Consider the following 25,491-nt stretch of genomic DNA (forward strand, 5'->3'; position numbering starts at 1 on the left):
TTTTTTTAGGAGCATATTCCCAGAGTATACACCAAGCCTCCTGTTTCAGAGAGGCAAACACTATCTTAGTTTCTCAAGCCCATTTACGATTGTCCAACTGACTGATGTTGTAGCCGAGTGGGAGCCTGCAGCACATGGATGAGAGGCTTAATACTGAAGCGGTGGGTGAAACGATGATCTCTGCGTCTGAGGTCAATGCCACATAACTTGTAAACCAGGCCTTGATTCCAAAATAGCAAATTTGTCCTTTCATTTCTAGGCTTAAAGGAACAATCCAATGTTTTCAGCAAAATCCCCTTTTTACAGCTGAGGTAAAATGTGCAATACCATTTTCGCCTCTGTGCATCCAGTGGTTTGGTTCCTATGGGAACTACGTTTACAGTCATGAGTCAAGTATGGCAGAAGACCTGGGTAAGTTTGGGAATGTGTAACATCTGGAGCTGATGATTTGTTTTAGATTAGCAGTATCATGAATGATGATGAATCGTGATGATTTGGGCCTACTTTGGAGACCCAGCTGATTTGGAGGAGCCAATCTGCTGAGTTTGCAATAAAAAGGTATCAGCAAAACAGTCAAGCACAACAAATCTAAGAAATCACAGGAGGAGCCACCACCCAACAGCCTATGCTCAACGGGACAGCGATAGATGGAAAAATCTGACTGAGGGAATGTGTCTAAAGGAATAACAAAAAACTCATTACTTAACAGGAACAGTGCCATTTCACACAGTGGAAAATTGCAAGTAGCAGGTTGTAGCTGCTTACATGATACAGAGCCAGTTCATCTTAACACCCGCATTGATTTCCATAAAAAATATCATGATTGCCACAGCAGTAGGAACAATTTCACCCCTACACAGCAAGGTAATGACCTCAAACACCGTTCTAAGAAGATCAACACATCAACAAATAAGCTGTTGATGCAGCTTCTGTGTTTGCCTTACTGCGGGCATGAAAAGCGCAAAAAGCAACCAACTTCTGAGACTGAGCTTTGGAGGTATTAGAAGGAGGCATAGAAAAACACCCCAGCAGATTTCTTTTAAAAGCACAAAGCAAAGTCTAGAAAGAATGGAAGCCTTGACAAAGGCAAAAGGTGGACACACTACATTCTGTGGTTGCATTTGCATTTATGGAGGTTTTTTGTGTAATTATGTGTTAAATACACTTCAAATATAATGCATTTTTTTGTACAAACAATCCTTATGCTCAGAATATACTTTGTGAGCTGTATAGAAAAAACAAGTGAGTGTAATATAAGAAAGCTATAAAAGGTATGCATATTTCAAGACTGTTTTACAGTTGTGAAGCTTGGCACGGGTGAACACCATATGCAGGAGCAACGACAAAAATCTCATTCATTCAACATCCGTCATCCCTATGAGCTAATATAACATAAAAAAGAGAACTCCTAGCCAGACAATGGATCTACCCTGTAGGCCTACCAAGCCAGATTAATGTACATTTCACAAACCAAGAATCTTTGTGTTTACTGAGTGAGCTCATTTGCCTTAGTCTGGGATAAAGGTTTGAGCTCAGTGTGGAGTGTGGTGCCATTGGACACCAGTGCAGGAGGACACTTTTGATCCAAAGGGAGATCATCCACAGGGCGGCAGAGCACCAAGAATCGCTGGGGAGAAAAGGGAGTAAACTATCATTCAACAAAGTCAAAATGTCTGACAAACATAGGTATTCTGTGTTTCCTTGTGTTCAACATTGCCTGGCCAACAAGTATGTATTCCATTGGAGAGGGACATGATTCTTCATGTAGAAAATGAAAGCTCCGCAAGAAGGAAAGTGTCATTCATCAGTGACAGCATCAGAAAATACATTACAATGTGTCTTCTGTCAATGTATGTATAACCTAATTGAGAGAATCTGGCCATTAATGCTGCAAAGAGCATGAAAAACTTTGCAAAACATGGAATATCTTTGTTGGTGTTGCAATCCTTACTGGTTGCTGATAGAGCTCAGTAAATGATGTTTAATGCCGTCTAGATTAGGATGGCCTTTTTAAAAGAGACAAAAGCAAATATCACCTATCAGAGAGATTTTCTCTTTTTTGATAATGCTCACCTGTCGGAGAGTGCCTTTTCCATTAACTAGTTTATATAACAAGAAGAGAGGGATGAGGGAGAGGGAGCTGGAGGCTATAAGCCAGCCGATGACGTTGGCCCAAACTGGATACACATACGTGTTGCTGAACTTCAGAGGGGAGTATTTGATAATGGAGAAGACGAAGATGCCCTGTGGGGAGAGAAAGTAGATTGGTACTCATATTATCTCCATTCTCTTTCAGTCATAAGACATCTCATCTATCTGTCTGTCTATCTATCTATCTATCTATCTATCTATCTATCTGAGTAATTTTGCTCTAAAGACTTTGCCAAAGGTTGTCAGAGGTTAAGCTCTAACCATGTTATCTATAGAAGGCATGAGTGTAAATGAGTGTAAACACATATCTTTTTGGATTTGATGCCTTTAAAGTGTGCTAATGTGCTGCAGATTTGAGGTTGGGGGTTCAGAGCATTGTAGGACGCAGGCAGGCAAGGTGAAGAGGCAGAGGTAGAGACAACTGCTGTGGGGTTGCGATTATACAGTAACTGCTGTGTGGCTGCATGTGTGTGTGTGTCTGACGATGTGTGCATGCTGTCCATCTGTACCATAAAACCCACTACACTGACTATGCAAGGATGGCTCATGCAAATGCATAGGGTGGCGTGAGAGCTGGTCCATGCATTCTTGCGTAGCAGAGCATGCAGCCGAAACTTTGTAATGAGTCTGTTGCAGTGTCACATGTTTCACACATGGGCACTAAATGAAAATAGCTAGAAAATTGCTAGTAAACTTTGTTGGTACCAAGCTTTTAGAATTAATTCGTACCATCTTTTTTGCTCTTTTACAACTCTTTTTAGTGACAAATCATCATTTACAGCATAAATTCCTCCACTTTTAAATCCCATTTTTAAATCACCCTCTCCAGCATAACATTGCGTTTATTTCCATGTGAGGAAAACATATGTTCAACCTCAGACTGGACCAACCTCAGATTGCATAGGTCAAGAGCTTGCATTCACATATGCATTCCTTGCATAGACCATATAATGTGCCTCTCATAGAGTATAGTAGCTATGTGCAGTTGTGTCTTCCATTTCTCTGTTCAAGGTCTGACAAAGTTCATTCAATTAGAGCTAAGCAACAGATTTCTGAATGGTAAGCCAGTTACACATTCATGCATGATCTCTTGGAGTATGAGCTGTGAAATAACTTCCAATAGCTAGTGTCAGTAAAGCACTAATGGCTTGTATATCACTGTTCCTTGATCAAAACAAGACAGCTTGTATTGTTTCCCAGTTAAGGCCGGATTATGGTTCTGCGGAGACTTCACGCAACGTGCACGCAGTTGCCACGCAGGGCGTGTGTGCCCAACATACCTCTGCGTTAAACGCTAAGTAATTCTCCGCCACAACGCTATGGGGCGCGTTTTTTTTCTGCAGACCTAATTGGCGTATGGTCGCTGCTCCTCCCGTTGTTGTGCCGGCAGCGCCATTTTTAAAAGGAGCAGCAGTAGATCCAGATCCAGCATGATCCAAACTTTCCAAACAATTTGAAATCAACCAACGAGTTGAGATGCAATCACAACAGCAGTTCTTTAAGAATGACGCTGCCGGCACAACAATAGGACGTGACTCCGAAGGGGCGAAATGCCGGAAATGATTTAGTTCGGCGGACCAATCATAGCTCTTGTTGTCAGTGAGGGGCCTGCGTTGGGGGCTACATGGGGTCTGCGTAGTTACAATTTTTCAGAGGTGCGCGGCAAGGCTCTGTGGCGGTCGCACAACCCCCGTAAGCTTCGCACAACCCCCGTACGCTCCGCTTACGCAGAAGCATAATCCGGCCTTCAGGTGCTCATGCAGCAGGTGTCAGGTGATGCCAGGTGACTCCGAGAGAAAAAGAAAATTCTGTTGTCGTGTTGTGCTAGGTCAGATTGCCTTAACATCTGAGGGATGTGATCAGTTTACCTGATTAAATATTACTGGTACAAAACATTTTTACTGGCTTTGGAGACTTGGTTACATTGATCTGTCCCAAGTCATTGATAATAAATATGTATTAATGAACTCATCACTAAAAAATGACATATTTCAGTATCCTAGACCGTTAATATAGCATCTCTTGTGGGTCATTACTGAGCACAAGAAAGAGACAGATATAAACACAGAATGAACAAAAACAAAAACATGTGAGAGAGAATATACAGCTGAGCCCTTACAAAGCAGACGATGGGAGTGACGTAGAGCCAACAGTATTTCATTATTGGGTATGGACGGTAGCCGATCATGTCAGTGATGTTGCCGTAGAAACGCTCAGCACCTGCCCGGAAAAGAAAGGGTATGTGAAAGTTAAATTCAGTCAGTTATTCTTTTGTGTGTCTCTAGTGTGAAATAAGTCTATGATTGCCTGTGTTGGTTTCTATACGGTGTAAATGCATTAAACAACTGACCTACAGTCATATCAATATTACACAAGGTTCTCTCGGTTCTATCTTTATTTTTGAGATCCTTAAAAACAACAGCATGGTGTGCATATGCAGTCGCTGGCATTTTCCCCAAATAAAACACAGAAAGGCTTCCATATGGCAAAATAAATGGTGACAAATTAATCTGTCAAAAAAGCATCTAAGCATCTCCTTTCCTTGGTTACACTGCTCTAATGATTCTGCAGTCTTCCTGCCTTTATACACTCTTTTTTGATTGCTAACTATGGCTGTGAAAGTTGTAAATTCATCTTGTCAAATATTCATGTCCAGTGACTACAAAATAATGATGTGGACCTTGAAACAATGGTTACTATTTTAGCAAGTGGTAAGCAACTACAGAATTAACCCCTTACTGCCTGAATTTATTTACAATTATCTACAAAAATAAATTGTTTGTGTTTTTGCCTTCAAGCAGATGCTAAATTGTTGGTGGTAGACCGCTTCCAATACAGTTCTTGGTATGTGTGAAATATGCATCAACACCATCAGTGGGATACATACACCACCTCGGCTGCATTAAGACTGGAAGTGGTTTGAGGCGAATTCGCAACAATAGTCTACAGGGGTTAAGGGAATAATGATCCCATCACTCATTAGTGTTTAAATTTTGGCTTGTCTTCTAGTTTACTGGCTAAAAGTGGCTGTGTAAATGTGACACCAAAATGTTAAAGGTCTATACATGCTTCAGGATTCCTATTCCAAGAATGGTTTCTCATAGGGCTTTTATGTAGGTTATTGTCAATGGTATATGGCATTCACATGGTGGGTTATACAGTGTATGACTGACCGTAGACCCACGCGATGCTGACTGCCTGGCAAAAGGAGAGGAGCAGCAGGGTGGTGCCGCTGCAAACATGATGGTCCAACAGCTGCAGCCAGTACATCCCTCCCTAACATCAACAACAATAACATCAACAATAATGACAATAACAATAACCCTCACATTTTTGACATCTCTTTCAAAGATTTGACCATTGATAAAACTATGAACAGAATTGGTCCAAGTATTGAACCCTGAGGGACACCTTTTGTTGTATATTAACACCTCTGTGGTATATCCATGGTACATTTATCAGTAAATCAATATATTTATCAATTTGAAGATACAGATGAGTCTGGTACTGATCTATAAACAACTGTGTGTCACAGTATTTTAATCACATCACTAGCTACGTCACTGACTGACATTTTTCTGAACTTAGCTCCTGGAGCTTCCTGGTCTTAAAACATTGTTTGGGACGGGGTCATTCAGGCACAGTCCTGGCTGTTCTAGTTGTATTTTAAAAGCTTTAATGGTTGATCTTAAGTCTAAATACGAACATGGCAAACAAGCAAAGGATTTTAATATTAAGGCTCTTAAATTTTCCAGTGACCTGCTAAAGGAGCTCAGGTCAGCCAAATCTGTGACATCTGTCGAATAACCAAGGCTTTGACGTTTACATTGCTATTTCATTTCTTTTACAAATTGCCGTTGTATAGCTTAACTTGTTTTCAATACATTCAAGTCACAGAATTCCTTTTTCTTTTATTTTTTGACAATACTGTCAAAGATTACAGCGTATGCATACATACATACACACACACACACACACACACATATATATATATATATATATACTACAGAAATAAAATATGAAAAAAAATATAAAAGGTGTTTGTTACTGTATTTGTCACTCCATGTACTGTACAAACCTCAGTGACGAGGGTCAGCCCCAACAAACAACAAACAGTGCAGATAGCCAGCAGAAGCAGCTCCCGTCTGAAACCTCGACGCATTAGAACAGGAAACAAATCAACCACCGATGTCATCAGACACTCCAGGCCGACAAACTGGAAGGAAACAACAGAAGACACAAGAGTCACCACTAAATTATTTCATTGAAACCACCTGAATGGTGTCGTCAATCAAGTGGCAATGACAAAGAATGGCAATAACGGCATTTTTAAGTGTATCAGTTGTCATAATTTCCATGCAAAGTGTAACTATTTGTCAAGATTATTTCATTTATATGGCACTTTAAAACAAGTTTTGCTGTGCTTCTCAAACTTCATAGCTTCATAACTAGTCTTTACAGAATTGCATTAGTCTCTCCTCAGCTCTTCTCTCTATTTTCTATATTTCTGCAGCGCTTCTCTCTTGCACAGTTGTTATTTTAACACAATAGGGGAGACTGGGGTAAGTTGAGCCAAAGGGTAAGTTGAGCCACCCCCTGTTGCTAGGAAACGATAAAAAATATTGATCATGTGACCAAATGTTTAGGAGGAAGGCATCATTTCATGGAGTCTGTGAAGGTAAGAACCACATGGGTAAAGTGGTTAGACATTTATTTCCAAAAAAACATTTTTTACTCTTGAAAGTGAATTTAGTCTATCATCAGTTTCATGAGAATTGTGTTAAGACCAAAATAGATAATTTTAAATTTGTTTTATACATCAATTGTGGTATCTATGAGCTACAACATGAGGTCATAAACCTAGCATAAAAGTGCACCATTTTAGCTGTGGGGCCTAAAAAAGTCAAAATGGTAGCTCTGGGGTAAGTTGAGCCATTTGGCCAGGGGTAAGTTGAGCCGGAGGCCCATACACTTAATAAGTGTATTTTGGCTGTAGCCTAAATGTCTTAAATATTAAATAATAAATAAAATAATAAACATCAATTACTTATTAAGTGTATAGGGTAAGTGTATTTTGGCTGTAGCCTATATGTCTAAAATATTAAATAAATATTAACCCTCCCCCATGCCCCCATGCCCCCGGTGGGCATGGGGGCATGGGGCCACGGCCAGTGTGGCCGTTGCCACCAAATGTGTTACATTCATATGTTCATAACTGACCTTACTGTCAGCAAGGACACCAAGAAACTAGTGTTCTAGTGTTTTCTTTCCAAAAACACAGCTGTTAATTTTCTCTTCCGAAGCGCATTTTAAGGCATGTTAAAACAGCTGTTTATTGTACCTGCTGAATTGTGTTTAATAAAAAAAAATACATATGAATGTGAAGAAGTGACTGTTATTTAGGGAGGGAGAAGGTGAGGGAGGGGTGGGATGGAGGGGGGGAGGAAGGTGGGGGGTGAGTAGGGATACGGCTCAACTTACCCCGCTCCCTGGCTCAACTTACCCCATACACGGGGTAAGTTGTGCCACGAGACCACTTTTTTTGGAAATGCTATATTATGGAAACAGTTATGTTTACACTCATTCTGTTTGTTTGAAGAGATGCACAACATCCTGAAATATATGCAGATATGTTAGTTAGCGACAAAACTATGATTGCCTTGATGTAGTGATCCTAAATATGAAAAATGGCTCATCTTACCCCAGTCTCCCCTATTGCAATATTCCAAGCTATGCATTCCCTATTTTGGTTACTTGATGTTTTGGGTGAATATATGGTTACTTTATTATTACACATATTGTAACTTGCTCTGTCCAAACAAGTTACAATGTGTGCAACAGCACCAGACTGACTTTAACTGAAATTCTGCAATGTACAGTTCCCATGTACTGTACATCCCTCTTGATTTGGAGTCCTGGAACACAAACCTTGTAGGTAATACATATAAATAATAAGTTGATTCATTCATTAAACATTTACTCACTCCTTCACTCTCCCATTCATTCATTCAAGGTAGGTCGTGTGTTTACCTGACTGTCCAAACCAAGGAGAATGATCATGAGGAAGAAACACACCGACCAGACCTGAGGCATTGGCATCATGGACACAGCACGTGGGTAAACAATGAATGCCAGCCCTGGCCCTGCCCACACAAACAGAAACAAATACACACACACACACACACACAAACACACAAGCATACAGATGCAGAGAGAGAAAACTTCTTAATAAAGGTGTAATTGTAGCGTATCATTGCCCTTTTAAATGCTAAACACAATGCTTTAAACAGTCAAAGCACTGTCTGTTGTAGCTATTCCAGGAGACAGAACAAAACAAAACAAAGCAATACAAACAAGGTTGACATGGATGGCACATAATCTGCAAGTGACACTGTCAGTAGGAATAGTGCAGCGAAACAGGATACAAGCTAATGTGTAGAATGTGCAAACGCCCTCTCTCTCTCAATCTCTCTCTGTCACTTCATATCGACCCCTTTCTTGTTTTGAAAGTATGTATCCTCAAAATATGTTCCACTTTACATTTCATGAAGTGTTGTGTTAGTTCAGGCAGAGCACTGAAGTCTGCATTACTTTTGATTGCTATCAGCTTTTTCATGCATTCGGCTATCAGCGTCAGTGGCTGCAACAACCAGCTAATTGGCATCAGCTGACTAGTTATCCGGTCACATCCATCCAAGTGTTCAGCGCAGTCCTTATGAGCTTTCAGTTTTTGACTGTTCACTTTTGATTTCATGCCCTGCTATTCCTGTAAACATGCTGCATCATGTTTTGTAGTTATTTTAACTAGGTCTATTGGTATATTGTGATTGTTGATTTCCATACAGGGGAATTGCTAATTAAGCAGATTCCTCATGTTGCAAGGAATCCCAAAGCTCACTCAAAGCAGAGCCTTTCCGCAAAATATAATTGTATTACCATTTTCAATAAACCATCAATGACTGTGCCCAGATAATGGCACTGCCCTCTCAACCTCCCTCATCAAAGGGTCACCAATACTTCCCTCTCGAGTTCTAGACATGATCCAGGCCTCCTTCAGACCAACAATAAAACACACCAGGGTGGCATACCAGAAAGTGGGTTTAACAAACTGCTACAAACAACAGCTATTCAGTCAGTTCAGTCAACTCAGTCAGTCGGTTCAGTCAAGAGTATGTTCACTCTGAGTTAAGCTTGTGCTTAGTGAATGAAAAAAATCACCGTCGATGAAGCTCTGATACTGTGATTCATCATGGCAACAGGTAAATAAAAGGCCTCTATTTTGATCCAGTGCACATAGAGATATTGATGTGTGTGTATACCGACGGTACAAAAATCTTTACAAAAAAAAAAAAAAAAAAAAAAAAAAAGAGCCTGAGTTAGTGTGGGGATAGTATCAATAAACAATAAGTTAACACAATAATGTTTTATTCAGTGTTGTCCATTAATTCATAATTTAACAGATACATTACAGTGACTTCCCATTCAGCAGTAAGGTAATGTAATGTTACAGTTAGCTGGCTTTGTGGAGCTTGATGTCCAGTTGTCTGCAGTCAGAGCAACAGCGGCTGCTTCCCACAATTCATTCTCTATTTGGCCTTTTTTTTGTGTGTGTGTGTGTGTGTGTGTGTGTGTGTGTTTTTTTTTTTTATTGTACAAAGCAGGAATTATGGTCTGGCTGAAATGGGCTGGTACAGGAACAGTGTACCGGGGCTCAGCGACACTAAGCGTATTGTGAAAGCTGTGTTTTCCACCACGGAGTACGCTCTCATATCTGCAGCTATAAATGTACCAGTTGCTGTGGTGATTTCTTTTGCCCTGTTTGAATGAGTTGGGAATGGTTGCGCTTGCTGGTGGTGATGGTTTATAGCATGTGTGTTACTCCTTGTTTTTGTCTCGTTACACCTGTTGACACACTGAGGTGTCATCGGCGTAAGTGAGTTGTCATGTTTTATGTATGCCCACCAGTGTAAGCTACCCGTGTGCAGGCGAATTGACATGCCGTTGTTTTTTTTTATCCACTACTCTCTTGCCATCGCCTCATAATTCACACGGAAATCCTTACTGCTCTGATACAGGGGTGTGATCTGATGTCTCTCTAGAGATGTCTAACCTTCCTGTTCTGATAAGATATAGAAACAAAAAAGTGTTAAACTGTGAAACTTCAGAGAAAATTGACATCCAGCTGAAATCTTCCTGCTGCTGCTTCGATAATCTGCCAAAAAGCCTTTAAAAATATGTTGTGGATGAAATGCAATGGATCTCCTACAAATATTCAAAACCTCGTTTCTTTCTTGCCATTTCCCAAAAGCCCTGAAAATGTATAACAACCTTACCAACTGTTTTGATGTTTTCCAGTCTGGTTCATCACACCACAGCACTGAGACTGCTCTTATTAAGGTTTTAAATGACATTTGCTTAAACACAGATGGTGGTAAAGTTTCAGGTCTGGTATTACTAAATCTCAGTGGTCGACCATAGCATATTATCAGACAGACAGTGGAAAGCTGTATAGGACTCTCTGGTACAGTACTAAATTCATTTGAATCCTATCTACAGGTTAGAGACTATTTTATTTTAATCGTTAACTATATCTGAGTTCACCAAAATGAATTGTGGAGTTCCCCAAGGGTCAACTCTTGGGCCGCTTCTGTTCCACATCCACATGCTCCCACTGACTCAGATATTAGAAAACTACAAATGAACCTATCATAATTATGCAGACGATAACACATGTTTACATAACACTATCATCAAGTGGCTATGGTCCCATTCAATCACCAAACAAGTGTATTGAGGAAATCAATGATTGGATGTGCCAAAATTTCCCCTAATAAGACAAACTGATCTATTTATTTATTTATTTATTTATTTATTTATTTATTTATTTATTTATTTTTGGTGCCAAATGATTAAAAGTGATTACTTTGAATCTCTATCATTTAAGACTACTAACCAACCCAGAAACTTTGCTTAGTAATGGACCCAGACCTAAATTTTAACAACCAAATTTAGACAATTACTTAATCAGCATGCTTTAATCTTAAAAATATAGCAAGAATTGGAGGATTTTATTTTTTTTATCTTCTTTTTTGTTATTCTTCTTATATTTTTTCTAGATTTTAGTGTCCTTTAAACATCCTCTTTATGTCATCTCAAATTTTATGCGAAGTACTTTGAACTGTGTTTGAATATAGCCAATCTGCCAATTTCTTGAATTTATGATTTAATAACCTGTTATAATTGTCCCTCTGTTTAATACCAACATTACCTTGGAGCTTAAATTTAAAGCAAAAGGTTCACACCTGCACAAAAAAAAAATGTGGTATGTGGATCCCTCAATTCTTTTAGAAGGACTCCACAGACTGGTTGGCCTTTCCAAAGCTGTCACTGTTTTCGATCTGATCTCACTAGCTTAATTTTTTCATGGGTAGTGACCTGTGATCTAGAGGTGTAAAATCACAGAGATATAATGATTAACCACAAGGATTTACCCATTCAGTGCCACACAAATGACACCACATGGGCATCTCTAGGCAGATAAAACATTACAGATATATGTCGATTAACCACAGGGATTAACAATGGTGGTGTCTCACAAGGGTTAATCCTAGTTCCAGTTCTTTTAATCGCTTCATGCTCCTCCTTCAGCACGTCATCATAAGGCACAATGTTAACTTTCGTAGCCATACCAGTGATACAGTGGTACATGATATAATGGTGCCTTCTGACCCTGTTGGCACCACATCTGGTGAGGCTAAACCTCCACCCCATAGCAAGTATCTGGAACTCATTGAACTCTGAGCAATTTTTTTTTTCTCAAAATGAGGCTGCCGAACAAACGGATTATGGTGAACGATAAACATGACACAATGGAAGAAAACCATCATCAGAAGTGTGTCTAAAACTTTTCAACCTCCACAGAAAGAACAATTGTTAGTTTTCCTTTTTACATATAGTATTTACGTTAAGCTTTTCATCCAGGGTAGTGCATATACATTCTTTAATTTATGAATTAGCTGAACTAATGCTTCTTAATAAATTATGTTACATGAATGAAGGCTGTATTTTTTTCTCATTTCATCTGATTTCACCTGTTACCTGTTGTGTGTGTGACTTCACATGGGATTTTATAATAAATATATAACTATACTGCATTGTCTTTGCAAGAGTCATGCATATCTCATGATGTCAATAATCTAGATTTCTAAATATAAATGCACACTGGTGCGCTCCGCAATCACATACACAATGAATGGCTGCGCCTGCCGCGGGCTGCGCCGTGTGCGCGCTATGTGAAAGCTGCTTTAGAGCGTTGCACCACTGGAAATGGGAATCAGTTTTGTTGATCTACAGTGAAAACGGCGAGCTCGAAAAGTTCGAAGAAAGGCAAGATTTTAGAAGCAGGAGTTTATACTAAGTGAGGAGTTTGTCTGTACTAAGGTTACACTGAAAAAAAGGATGTCTCCATTGTTTCTGTTTTTTTTTATGCTTGTGTCTCAAATGTGATATTTTGAACCATTCAATTTGGTTACAATGGGTAACCTAGTTTTATGGAAAAAAAAAAGTTTTATGGAACTAGTTTTATGGGGAAAAAATAGTTTTATGGAAACTAGTTTTATGGAGAAAAAAAATCAGACATAATTTTGAATCTTTGTCTTTTTGGCTCCCGGTTGAATGTGCCCCTCTGACAAAACCCCTGGCCCCAGCCAGGCCCCTTCAGTAAAATTGGTATAGAACCGCCACTGGCTGTAAGGCAAATAAAAGCCAGGTACACACACAGACCTTTGGGGATCCAATAGGGGATTAAAGTTTACACAGGATTCCATCAACCCAGACCTTTTGAGATCTATTGTCAAATGAATGTGCCAAATGAATTTCCCTGCTTGCAATAATAAAACTGATCTTGGATACTGAATTTTTGGACAAGGTTTAACAGAGTGGGCATGGCATCCCCCACCTCTACCCCATCTCCCTGCCCTTTACACAAAGCGTAGGGGATCTGAGATGTCTTGGGTTGTGACTAAGATGTCACATTTGACAGTGTGTTCAAATGTTTCAAATACAACTTGCCTATTTTAATTTTTATTTGTACTTTATATATTTTGTTTTATAGTAAGTCTTTTAAGTTTGTAATCATTAAAACAGAATTAATACTTGCCTGACTCAGCCACTTCAGCAATATCCACTCCTTGTTCATAGGTCATGAAACCCAAAATAGAGAAAATGGCAAAGCCTGACACAACGCTGGTGGCACTGTTCAGCAGGCACAGGTAGAAACAATCCCTGAAGGACAGAGCGGTATTTAAATTAATGCAACACTAGAAATGTGCAAGCTAGAGATTGCTGCACAACAATCTATTATTCAGTATGTTCAGTATGTAATATTACTTTTCTCAGCAACAAGCTATGTAACATTTCAGTAGCCACAGTTTCAATTTCAGTTCAGTTTTTTCATTTCATTTTTTTCCCCTAATCCCCTAGTCCCATATGGACACGTTACGCAATGCATTTACATCCATATAGCAAAACAAAAGATTGCAGATACAAATGATATGATTTCAGTTTACTAGTACAATGTGCACATTTGTGTCAACACAGATTGACAGCTTCTTGCCTGGTCCTTTGCAGTCTACATTAGACAAAAGTGTTTACTACTGCCATGTGTCAGTTGTGATGTGGTCGGGAACACTTCTCATTCAATCATTCAATAAAGGGGGGTGTTTAAAAGGGTGTGTCCATTATGTTGTAGATCTTAGTTTTGGACCAAATGTTAGAATGACCTGATAGCAGCTAAGAGAGGATTATTGGGCTACAGTATATAAAACCAGGCTTGTACTATTGCTTATATTAAATAACACTTGTCTATTGGCACTAAGCGACCTACTTACATTGGGCAGGTTATGTAAGTCAACACTCAGCTGATACAAAGCTGATACTAAATTGAATATTGACATTGGGTGGTCCAAATAAAGCATGCAATGTAACTAATTACTTTTCAAGGCTGTAAAGTAATGTGATTATAAAATGACTAATGAATAGGCCAAATAAGTAATGAATTACATTTTCTGAATAACCTGCCCAACACTGTTGTTAGTAATATTTTCATCATCAGAAATCAGAATTTTGATATTAACTTAATATTTAGGCCGATATTTTTTTTTCTTTTGAGTGAATGTTTTGCTTTGCTGTACTAAATTTTATTAAAACGGTTAAAGGTGTTTATACTTAACAACAGTGGTGCTGAAGCTGCAGAGGAATTATGGAAAAGACCAATAATATTAACACTAACAATATTCAGTTACAGACTCCACTTGTAAAGCCTAAATTTCAGTTTCAAGGGGGTGATTTTGATTGATAAGACTTGACTTACTTGTAGCAGTTGTTGTGATAAGGGTTGTAGCTCCCAAGAGAGGTGAGGAACCCAAGGCTGATGGCATAAGAGAAGAAGATCTGTGTGCCGGCATCCATCCACACCTGAAAAGTTCAGAAGAAAGGATGTGTGCGTTTGCATGTGGGTGAGCATGTTTGTCTGTCTGTGTGTGTGTGTGTGTGTGTGTGGGTTGCAAACTGGATTGCAAACTGGATACATTCTGCTAAACTTGGGGTCTAGAGATTGGCTATATAATCAATTATAAGCTACACTGATTTCATATCTTTGAATTTGATCAGAATATGCTTTAAGAACTGATTTCATCTAAAGTGAACTGACAACAGCCCAACTTTCACCTGATTTTTAGTTGGCTTTGGAGATGGGGGATTTTGAGAGAAGGGGCATAGCGGGAGAAGAATAACTGGGTGGACAATAACTATTTCTGTATTGTTGCTGGTCAGAAAACCCCAAAAAACTGGATTGTCTGAAAGCCCCTTAAGAGGGTCAGTTGGAGACGATTGACCTTTCTGAGGATAAAAGACTTAAATGTGTTTCGAGAGAAGGAACCACAAAGTTTTGGAAAATTGGAATCGGGATATCTGTTGATGGGGACATCAACAGATATCCTAGTGTCATACAGGCTACACTCATACAGCCTAATGTCAATGTTTGGATCAACTTTGGATCAACTGTGAATCCGTTTTTTCTATACTAAAAACAAGTGAAGTCACGACATTGTTCTTTCCTTACAGACACATGTGAAAGAATTACTTCCAGGAGCCACATATGAGTACAAGCCACACCTGAAAAGGACTGAGGAAAACAAAGACTGCCAGGGGTTCCACTGAGTAACCCATGGTCAGAAAAGACCTATGAAACCTGTTACGCTATGTGATTAGGCTTATAAGTCTCTGTTGCATTGTGTGGGTTTCTTCTCCTCACACTGTAATAAATTACCAGCATTTCACAATAATTAACAGTATTATTTTACAGTAACTTGTTGTAATTAAGTTCCCCTGTAATATCCCAAATACCTGTAAAAACTACAGTATCCTTGGATTTTACAGCATTTAACTGTTATTTTACAGTAAAATCCTGCAATCAAAACACCCCTGTTATATCACAACAAGGTCTGTAATATCACAGCAACACAGTAAAAAAATGCAAGGATTTCACAGCATCCAACAGTATTATTACAGTGAAATTTTGTATTCAAATATTCCCTGGTAAGTCACATGACATAACCAAACTCGGCACTGAACCTGAAGAGGCCATTTCCCTCTTCTCCTCTGGGCTGAATGGAGAAGGTGAGCTGCATAACGTCTGTTTGCAGAACACCCATGGTATTTTAAATGATATTAGCACTATTAGCTAACTAGCTAACGTTAGCTAGCTGTAGCATTTGCCCATGTGGTCTGATATAGGCTAGCTAACGCTAGCTAGCTAATGTTAGTGTTTGCTATTTACCACAGCTGACCTTATTATTTAAATTTGAATACCTAAATACTGTACATTATGCTTTTACTGAACTGTTGAGTGTGCATATGATAAGATTATGAAGGATGAGGACTCAGCTTGATAAATGCTGCCTGCAATACATAAGTCTATTTAAAACTGAAACTATCTTTGCTTATTAACAGGTGCTTCTTGGGCATCAATCCTGAAAGAGGGACAAAGACCAGGAAGCGACAACAATGAACCCTCATATGAGCACCTTTTGAGGAAACTAACTGACTTTGAGTGGGCATCATAGTTTTTTTTTTTTTTTTTTTTTTTTTTTGCTGCAGCAGTTGTCAGGCTCAGTTTTGAGTAGTTTTTTGTACTTTTTTTGAAGACAACGTTGCACTACAAGATTTTTGTACGACGCTGTTGCGTGTGGATTATAGAATCTTTGAGACTGAGAGGAGCGCCTGACCCCTTCACGACATCCCTTCATCGCTCTCTCCCTTCCTCTCTTACCTTGCCATGTAGGCCTCATTCCCATCCTCTTACTGTTATTGTGACACAGCTGGGTAGTTGAATGGCAAGTTTCTGCACAGTAAGATGACTTTAAAAAGTTTGACTAGGACTAGGAAGTTGAATTTCTTGAATTCTTGAATTTCTTGGCATTTATGTTGAATAACCCTTTATTTGTAAATAAATATGCCATTGGGCTAACACTGACTTTACCCCAGAGTTGTGTGTTGGTGTGTTAATTGTACAATGATTGTAAATTCACAGTAAATGGAAACTTCATCTGCATATACTTTCACAGTAAATTACTGGCCAATTTTTTGCATGATTTCCACAGTATATAGTAAATTCACAGTAAATTACTGTCAACTTGTGCATTACTTTCACAGTACACACTGTAAAAGTACAGGGCCTTGTTGTAATGATGTACAGCAAAAGGTTGTAATTCCCCAGTAATGTACTGTAATATCACAGTAATTGCTTTGTCATTCAAGCTGTGAAGTTACAGTACAGAGTTGTGCTTTTACAGCAATGCATTATAATATCACAGATGTGAAATTACAGTAAATTGCTGTGAGTACATTTCACAGTATATTGCTGTAATCCTTACTGTGAAAGTCATGCAAAACTTATCCAATAATTTATTGTGAATTCACAGCGAAACATTTTGCAGTGCAGCTACCGCTGGTGCTCTTCATATGAACTCACTGAATGTTGAACTCCGTGGCCCCATTTATACTGAGTTGATAATTATAGGTGATTTTAATCTTCTCAGACAACCGTCCCTGATTGCTTTAAAGAATTACGTGTCAACCTTAATTTAACACACCGCATTACTGAGACAACCACGACAAACCTAAAGAAAAATTTCTCTGAACCCACATGAGTAGATTTCAGCTAACAAGCCAGAGAAAAATAACAGCTAATGGTGTCTTTGATCTTGGTGATCACTGTCCTACAGCCTGTATTAGAAGTACCAGACTAATAAGAGCTGAAACATTGACAGTTGTCAAGAAAGCTTTGTAACAGTTAAATGACCAAGCATTCATGCATGAACTTCCATAGGAACCTTTCTCACACTGCATTACTATGGACTAAATCAATTTGTGATTACTTGAGTATACGTCATCAGTCAGGAATGATAACTGATAGTATACAAACACAATCTCTTTCTCCTGTGCTAAAAACCTGGAAGATTACGTTGAAAGCACATTCTAATAGGATGTGGGAAAACAACTGCATTGTTATACCTTCTCATGTGATGACCACTGATCACGAGGATATCTGCACAGACTGCTGTGGAAGCTGGCCAAGTATTTTATGCTGGATTATAGTAAAAGGATCAAGCCATTTAACAGTACATGTACATCTTGTCAGGATTCTTGCAGGTCTTGGGATTGTGTGGGAGGAGAGCCAGTTTTACTGTAGATCTTGTGAAGATGAGGTGGAAAAAACCAAAACAATGTTTGTGGGTGGCCCATGGAATAATAATAGTAAACAAAAATAACAAAAATAATAATAAAAAAAATGCTACATTCATTTAATTGTGTTCCCTTAATACTAAAACACAGTGTTTTCTTGTCTTACTTGTGTGGTCTAGTGCTTCTAATGCTAGATAGTTGCATGACAACACACCTACCGAAGTCAAAAAACACAGAACACAACAACACAGCAACTTCCATTCCACTGCAAAAAGATGTCCAAAAGCTAAATATATGCATGCATCAGAAAAACAAAGTCAATAAAAAGCCCTGTCCAAATCAAAACTGTTGTATTGCCTAAGACCCCGAATTAGATACTAGCCAGACGCTTCATCTGCTTTCTACAAAAGTAGTCACTGGTGCATTTTTAGCCACTGACTCTAGAAAATCAACGAGTGAAGACAGATTAGACCTCTTCTTAGATGCAAAGCACCGATGTACTGTAGGTGAAACTCGTGCTCACTCAATCAATCACAAGACCGAGTTAAGCTACATGTATACGTTTAGCTGCTGCATAGGGGCACTCAATGCAAAGTGTTGGAGTGTGGGCTGCAGCTGTAGCAGCTACTGGCTATTATAATAAATATGTAATGATACCTTTGAAAACAAACAATACATGAATCTTTATTAGCTCATCATCAAAATGATCTCTGTGCCTCCGCAAGCATTGTGATGGTAATCCAATGACAATTTCACCATGGTTCCTATCCCAACAAGATGCAGAAAAATTAGTTCATGCATTTATTTCAAGCAGACTAGACTATGAGACTACTGCTCTTTTCACCGGTTTTCCAAAGCAAACCACTGATAAACTTCAAATTTATTCAGGTCTCTGCAGCCAGCAGACTTTTAACGAGATCGAGAAAGAGAACATATCAGCCCAGTTTTAGCTAACCTGCATTGGCTCCCTGTATCTTTTAGGTTTGATTTTAAGGTTCTTTTGCTTGTTTACAGGCTCTCAATGGATTAGGACCAGCCTACATCACTAATTCTTTGTCCTTTCGTAATCCTTAGATCCCCCTTAGATCCTCTGCTGCTGTTTTTTTTTTTTTTTTTTTTTTTTTTTTTTTTTTTTTTTTTTAAATACAAACCATCACATAGGTAAGAAAATCGTCAGCAAAGCCTTTTTTTTTAACAACACACCAAAATGATGGAATTTCCTACCCAAGGCAATAAGAGATGCAGGCTCTCTGAACATTTCTAAATGATAACTGAAAACTTATTTATTCAACATTGCTTTTAACTTTCACGCTTCCTTTGCTTTATTCTTGTATTCGGTTCTTTTACATATTTTACTGTTTTTATGTCCTCCATTTGTTTTACATGTTTATGTCTTCATTTGTTTATACATATCTTACTTTTTCTGTATCTTAATTTCTTAATTTGTTTTATCTCCATCTTTTATATAACTTATTGACATTTGTTTTACTGCCTCTACTCCAATTGTTTTAAATTGCTTGTTTTTTCACTTTACTGTAAAGCACTTTGAGCTACATCCCCTGTATAAAAGGTGCGATATAGACAAAATGTTATCATTATTATTAATATTATTATTATTATTATTATTATTAGTAGTAGTAGTAGTAGTAGTAGTATCATTATTATTATCATCCTCCTCATCATCATCATCGTTGCTGTTGCTGTTGTTGCTGTTGTTGTTCACTGCTGCCTGGAGGTGTGCCTTTATTTACATTAATTAGCAGAACGCCTGCATTGTATTTCACTTTCAATTTGTTTAATGCAAAAAATGCTTATTTGTTAATTTATGCATTTGCCCATAATCTTCAATGTCTGAACAGAAAGGCTGCATTGTATATTTGGTTTTGTTTTATGCAAAATTGCACTGGGAGTTCCAGTGGAACTTTTTCTCCGTTTTTTTCTCTGTACCTCCCACCATCTGTCCCACTGATACCAGCATCACAAGAAGATGGTCCAAATTTTTTGTATTTTAAAGATCTATATTTATGTTAAATTTCCCTTCTAATAATTACTCAAGCATTTTCAACCTTGGCTATTAGGCTATTTCCATTTAAAAGCACCCCAAATAAACAAATGAATTAATCAACAAATAAATGAAGAAATAACTAAATAAACAATGTTTCAAACAATAACCCAAACATTGATGCAAATAAAATGGTGCTTTGCATCAATGACTCTGTGTGTCCTTGTTTTTTTAAACCCTTCACTCCAACAATCCCAAGTCAGATGTCTTTCTAATCTCTCCATTACATCTGGCTAAAATCCCCACAGCATGGATGACTGCTCATGGTCTTCCACTGCACAAAGGAGATACACGTGACACTGCACCCACCACCAAAAATCAATACTGTGCTTCTCAGTTTGTCAAATTTTCAAATGCATTCAGCTCTGTATATAATTCCCAGCCTTTACACAAGCTTTTGCACACTGGTTTCATATCTGTTGCATATGGCTGGTTTAATAACTTACTGAGCAATATCATAACCCAAGGTTAAATTTTAGGATCTGTCTTTTTCACTTTTTTTGATGACATTTTTTCAACTTCAATACCTTGAAGTCCATCTTTGTGCTGATGCACTAGTCTATTTTGCTTTGCTGATTTTGTGCAGCTGGCTGTTGATAATGATGCACACGTCATTCAATGCTCTGCAGAAAGAACTCGCTGAGCTTAAACTTGTTTTAAGTAGTGAAACTCAACACATGCAATGTACAGAGAGATTAGTCTCTCTGTGCATTGATGAATGCATGCATCTTGACTTAATGGGGGACTGTGGTCTAAACGTCATATTATTTACACACCTGGCTAATGCCATGTCCCCAACCTATTCAGGCCTGTCTGTTCCTCTAAACTATTCCTGAGTACCAGGTGAGGGAGTGCCACACAGGAGAACTTCACTCTGGTGGATGTGGGTACTTTTATTTTGAAGAGGCTCATTTGTGAACGAGCAGCTACTAGTGTGTTGATTAGTAACAGTCTGAGTGTGGTTATGTATATTTGTGTGTTATCAGTAAACTACCAACACATATTTACATTATTGTTAGATGGAAATGTGGGAACCTGTGAAGCCCAATCCATAGACTGGCTTTTACTCCATGGATTAATAATGTATACACACATTTTTCACACATGATAAGCCTGTGATTTTAAACTGTTTGGGATTAGAAACAACAACAGTAAAGCCATACTTATATCAGCAGATAAATTACAAATGGAGCTGACCAGATGGCTCTATAAGTATATTAAGATTACTTTTCTTAACATAAACACTGAGGTCAAATGGGACAAACTGCCACTTTCTATAAGAAGACATGTGTCCCATTCTCTGTAAGATTCAGATACAGTACACCCTTACTTGTGGAGTCTGTAATCAAAAGTCAGTTTCTGATGTGATTAACTGTAAAACTGATACTGAGTGGCCACAATGAGTGGTTCAATACATGGCTAAAAAAATCTGCAAAGCTCTATAAGGCAGATAACATCTGGCAGTAAACGTTTAAGGACAACAGGCTGCTTTAATATGCCTAGTGTGAGACTCATGTTGCATTTTTATTTGTTTATCCTGTGGGCTGATTTGTTTGTTTGTTTGTTTGTTTGTTTAACGTGACATATGGGTATTAGTGACACTAAGTCCACATAAGGCGTGCCTCTTTATCTGTGGACATAAATAAATGTGTGCATGTGGGAGCACGTGTGTCTGTGGGGTATGTAGATTGTCACATGTGCATGCCCTGTGTGTTGCTGGTGTCAGGGGCGTACCTGTGGATCTGAGAGGCGAGAGATGTCAGGGTTGAGGTAGTAGATCATTCCATCCACTGCCCCCGGCAGGGTAACACCACGCAGCAGCAAAACAAACAGCATAATGTATGGGAAGGTAGCTGTGAAGTAGGCAGCCTGTGGGGGGAGAGAGGAAATCATACAGCACACTGCAAACTATTAATTTGCTTATTTGTGTTTTCATTCTTTTATTTATTTTTTTGCTGAATTTATTTATTTATTTATTTTGTAAGTCTTTGCCCTCTGGGAACACTTCTGTTTTCGTTTGGGATTTTAAATTTACTGCACTGCTATATTTTTGGTTCTTAAAGGAGAATATTTCACCCAAAATCTTTTTATTCTGTATAATTTACTCTCACTTTGATCTATCTTGAACATCTAACAAAAACATTCCCTGAACTGCTTGTTCAGTGGTCAGGAATCCCACCCTCTCATTGGCCAGTGACACTTCCGTCAGTACTACACTGTGATAACAATAACTGATGAATTGCGCTGCGAGCCAAAGAACAAGCTAGAGGCGGGTCCTGAGTTCATTGAAGTGCTAGCCTGTGCCTGCCACACACACGTGATTGTGAGGCGTGTTTCGAGAGTAGTTTATTTAGCAGTTTTTTTAGTGAAAGTACACTAGTTTGGGACATACTGAGCACACCAATGGAGAATCAAGACCTGGATTACACTGCATGAAGACTTTCAGAATTTGACAGAGATCATTTCATATCCTTTTTGCAGTTTGTCCAAATCATTAATGAATGTCAACAGTTTTTCTATATCCTGTAGTGAGTAAATGATATGAAACACAGTATATGGTTACTGGGTGAAGTGTTGCTTTAGTGATTCTTTCCATAATCTGCATGCACTTAAAACACTGCAACTGCTTATAAACTCATTTGGCAAACACAAATGATATTTACTGATACGCTTGTAACATGCAAATGGTTTTACTTCAAATTATTTCAGTGTTTTATTTAGGTTATATCATCAAGCTGTTTTACAACTCACTGAAGCTATCATCTGATCTACATTAAAAACACTAAATATAATGTTACTGTATACTGTTTGAGATTGGAAACAACAACAGTAATAATACTTAAATCAGCAGAAAAATTACAAATGGAACAGACCAGATGACTCTCTATAAATATATTAAGATTACCTTTCTTAACATAAACACTGAGGTCAAATGGGACAGACTGCCACTTTCAACAAGAAGACACGTGTCCCATTCTCTGTAAGACACGTGTGTGGTACATTGTGTCTATACACTTGTTTGACCAGGACTTGTCTGTGTTATTCTAACAAAAAATGCTGTATGGAAAAGGACCATTGTTCACAGTCGCCAACTGACTTTACGAGTCAGAGCCAAAAGTCTTTTATCTGGATTTGTACATCCATCAACATTAATGGCTTGATTGAATGTGATAAGGTCCCGTGCAGTTTTTGTTTTTCATATCACTATGACTGGAAAACAAGAGGATTCCAGGTACACAAAAGTTTGGATTTACTGAAAACCAACATGTGTCGGCATGTTGCTTTCATCAAATTGTGCCAGATTATCTGTTACCAGTTGCAGCTGGAACCTAACTGTGGGTTACTTTTCATGGTGTGCAATTGAAATGACTTGGTCATTTGTGTTTTATATCTGTGCAGGACGCAGATAAAAGGATTTGAATAGCCACCCCATCCTCTCAAATGGCTGAAGGGCTGGTTTTTAAATGTGCACTCCAGTCTTGATGCTTTGTGGTGCAGCTACCACTATTCTACTCTCATCTGGCTCTCTGTAATTAAACTAAACAACTCTAAATGTAGCCTTTTTCACCATATTATGAATTGAAAGGTGTAATTAGATAAGTGGATGTCACAGTGCACTGTTAAAAATACAACTGTTTCACACATTCAGTAGGTTTTGTGCCAGGTCATGAGGATTTTTGTATGTGAAATATTCATAAATGTAGCCCAGTGTTTCATCAGCTCACCTTCCCTGTGGATTTAATACCCTTCCAGACACAAAAGTAGCAGATGATCCAAGCGAGGAGGAGACACAAGGCCAGTTCCCACCTCAGACTGCCCACTTCCTCAATGCCAGATGATATGTTCAAAACCCGCCGCCTGGAAAGAGAAGACAGAGGAGTGAGGCGGTGTTGATGGGTGAGGGAAAAGAGAGGGAGAGAAAAAGGTGAACGCTAGGGGAGAAGAGAGGGTAAGCAAGATGTAGTGAGGAAAGACAAGAGGATGTTAGAGAGAAGATGGAATGAATGAGCGAGAGGGAGAGAAGATGAGAGAATCCCTGTGGGTGAGAAGGAAGAGTGAACAGAAATGGGAGTGGGGTGGATGACAAGAAGATACTGAGAAGAGAGAATGAGAGGTGTGAGGTTGAAAAGACAGTCTTGTGTTCTGTGAGTTAAGTGTTGCTTACTGCCAGAACTCCACAACAGGAAGAGTTCCATTCACTTTGGATGCCGTGCTGATGTTCAGATTCAGTTGGCTGAAGTCCATGCATGAGTCTGGTACAAAAAAGTTCATTTGGTACAGCCATATAGTTGGAAAACTTCATTTCAAAATCTGTATTATTTACAACTTCATATTGTGTCACAATTTTGAATTTTGTCTCTCCCACATGAGTTTACACTGAAGTGATCCCTATGGGCCTTAATTGTAAAAAGCATTTCTTTACACTCAATAACAAAGTGTTGTCTTGTGTGACTGATTCAGTTTTATCCCATCATGGTGCCAATCAAAGCTGAAGACTGCCAACATCACTGTGGTGTCAATAAAAAAAAAATGGGTTTGTTTTCATTGTTATTTATTTATTTATTGGCTGTGGAATATTATTAGCCACAGAACTTAACTCAACTCAGTTCTCATCATATCATTATCAGTAAGATCACTGTATGTCTACAGTACAGGCTGCCCAGAATGCTGCAGAACCAGCCTACCTGTATTCCAGTAGTGTCCACATTTGGCCCAGGGCAACTCAGCACTGAAGGATGCAAATAAGTAAAAGAAAGCCCATGCCAGGATGACAATGTAGGACGTGGCGCTGAACGCGATGATCAGGTGACTGGCATATCCCATGCCTGGAAATGAGAAAAAGGTCAAGGTTTCATCCACCTCCCTGAATATATGTTCTGCAGTATTTTAAAGATGATTTGATGTAAATGGCTTTTTCTTTTTTCTTTCTTTCTTTCTTTCTTTCTTTCTTTTTTTATTATTATTTTAACATCACATTTGCATTTAATTTTTAATTTGAACAAAGAGTATAGAAGTACAACTTGTACTAAAATTTGGAGGTAAAACAATGTTGAGCCATCATCATTATATCATCACAATTGTCCATATGGATTAGCCTCCATCTGTCCATGGTCCTAATCCTCTTCTGTAAGTGAACCTATTTACATTTCCTGAGTTAAGTTCCTGTAGCTTACTCATATTATTATGCTAATGTTACTGACAACATCACATTAGAGTGAATCAGACCGAAGGTAATCTGATGTAGGATTTATACAAACAAAGCCACTGTTCTGAGCAGCTCGAGCGAACAGTTACATTAAATTTAGACTGAAAATTTTACATAATTAATTACCTGCATCTGTGAGTCCATTACTCAACTCCCAGCATGCTCCTGCAGGCTATCAGGCTTGTGTGTTGAAGGTGGGTATGCTCAATTAGCACACACCCAGTGACCACATCAAATAATTAACTACCAGTGAATGAAATCATGACATCTAGTGGCGTACATTTGGCGTGCAGCACTTAACCCAGAAAATGATGAGGCTTGTTAATTT

General features: G+C 38.6%; 1 protein-coding gene across 1 annotated transcript in view; it reads right to left on the bottom strand.

The window, feature by feature from the left end:
* Positions 1 to 1,267: 1,267 nt before the first annotated feature.
* LOC115371604 (sodium- and chloride-dependent GABA transporter 2-like) overlaps positions 1,268 to 25,491 on the bottom strand; it is a 26,000-nt gene continuing 1,776 nt past the window's right edge. The window contains exons 3-14 of the mRNA XM_030069063.1: positions 24,643 to 24,783; positions 24,123 to 24,210; positions 23,683 to 23,815; positions 21,692 to 21,826; positions 14,522 to 14,625; positions 13,310 to 13,434; positions 8,182 to 8,294; positions 6,230 to 6,367; positions 5,325 to 5,427; positions 4,271 to 4,371; positions 2,074 to 2,244; positions 1,268 to 1,627 (exon numbers count right to left, since the gene is read on the bottom strand). Of these exons, the coding sequence (XP_029924923.1) occupies positions 1,487 to 1,627; positions 2,074 to 2,244; positions 4,271 to 4,371; positions 5,325 to 5,427; positions 6,230 to 6,367; positions 8,182 to 8,294; positions 13,310 to 13,434; positions 14,522 to 14,625; positions 21,692 to 21,826; positions 23,683 to 23,815; positions 24,123 to 24,210; positions 24,643 to 24,783 (1,493 nt within the window). The 3' untranslated portion in view covers positions 1,268 to 1,486. The remainder of the gene's footprint in view (positions 1,628 to 2,073; positions 2,245 to 4,270; positions 4,372 to 5,324; positions 5,428 to 6,229; positions 6,368 to 8,181; positions 8,295 to 13,309; positions 13,435 to 14,521; positions 14,626 to 21,691; positions 21,827 to 23,682; positions 23,816 to 24,122; positions 24,211 to 24,642; positions 24,784 to 25,491) is intronic.

This window comes from Myripristis murdjan, chromosome 14, assembly GCF_902150065.1.
Source record: "Myripristis murdjan chromosome 14, fMyrMur1.1, whole genome shotgun sequence".
Lineage (NCBI taxonomy): Eukaryota > Metazoa > Chordata > Actinopteri > Holocentriformes > Holocentridae > Myripristis > Myripristis murdjan.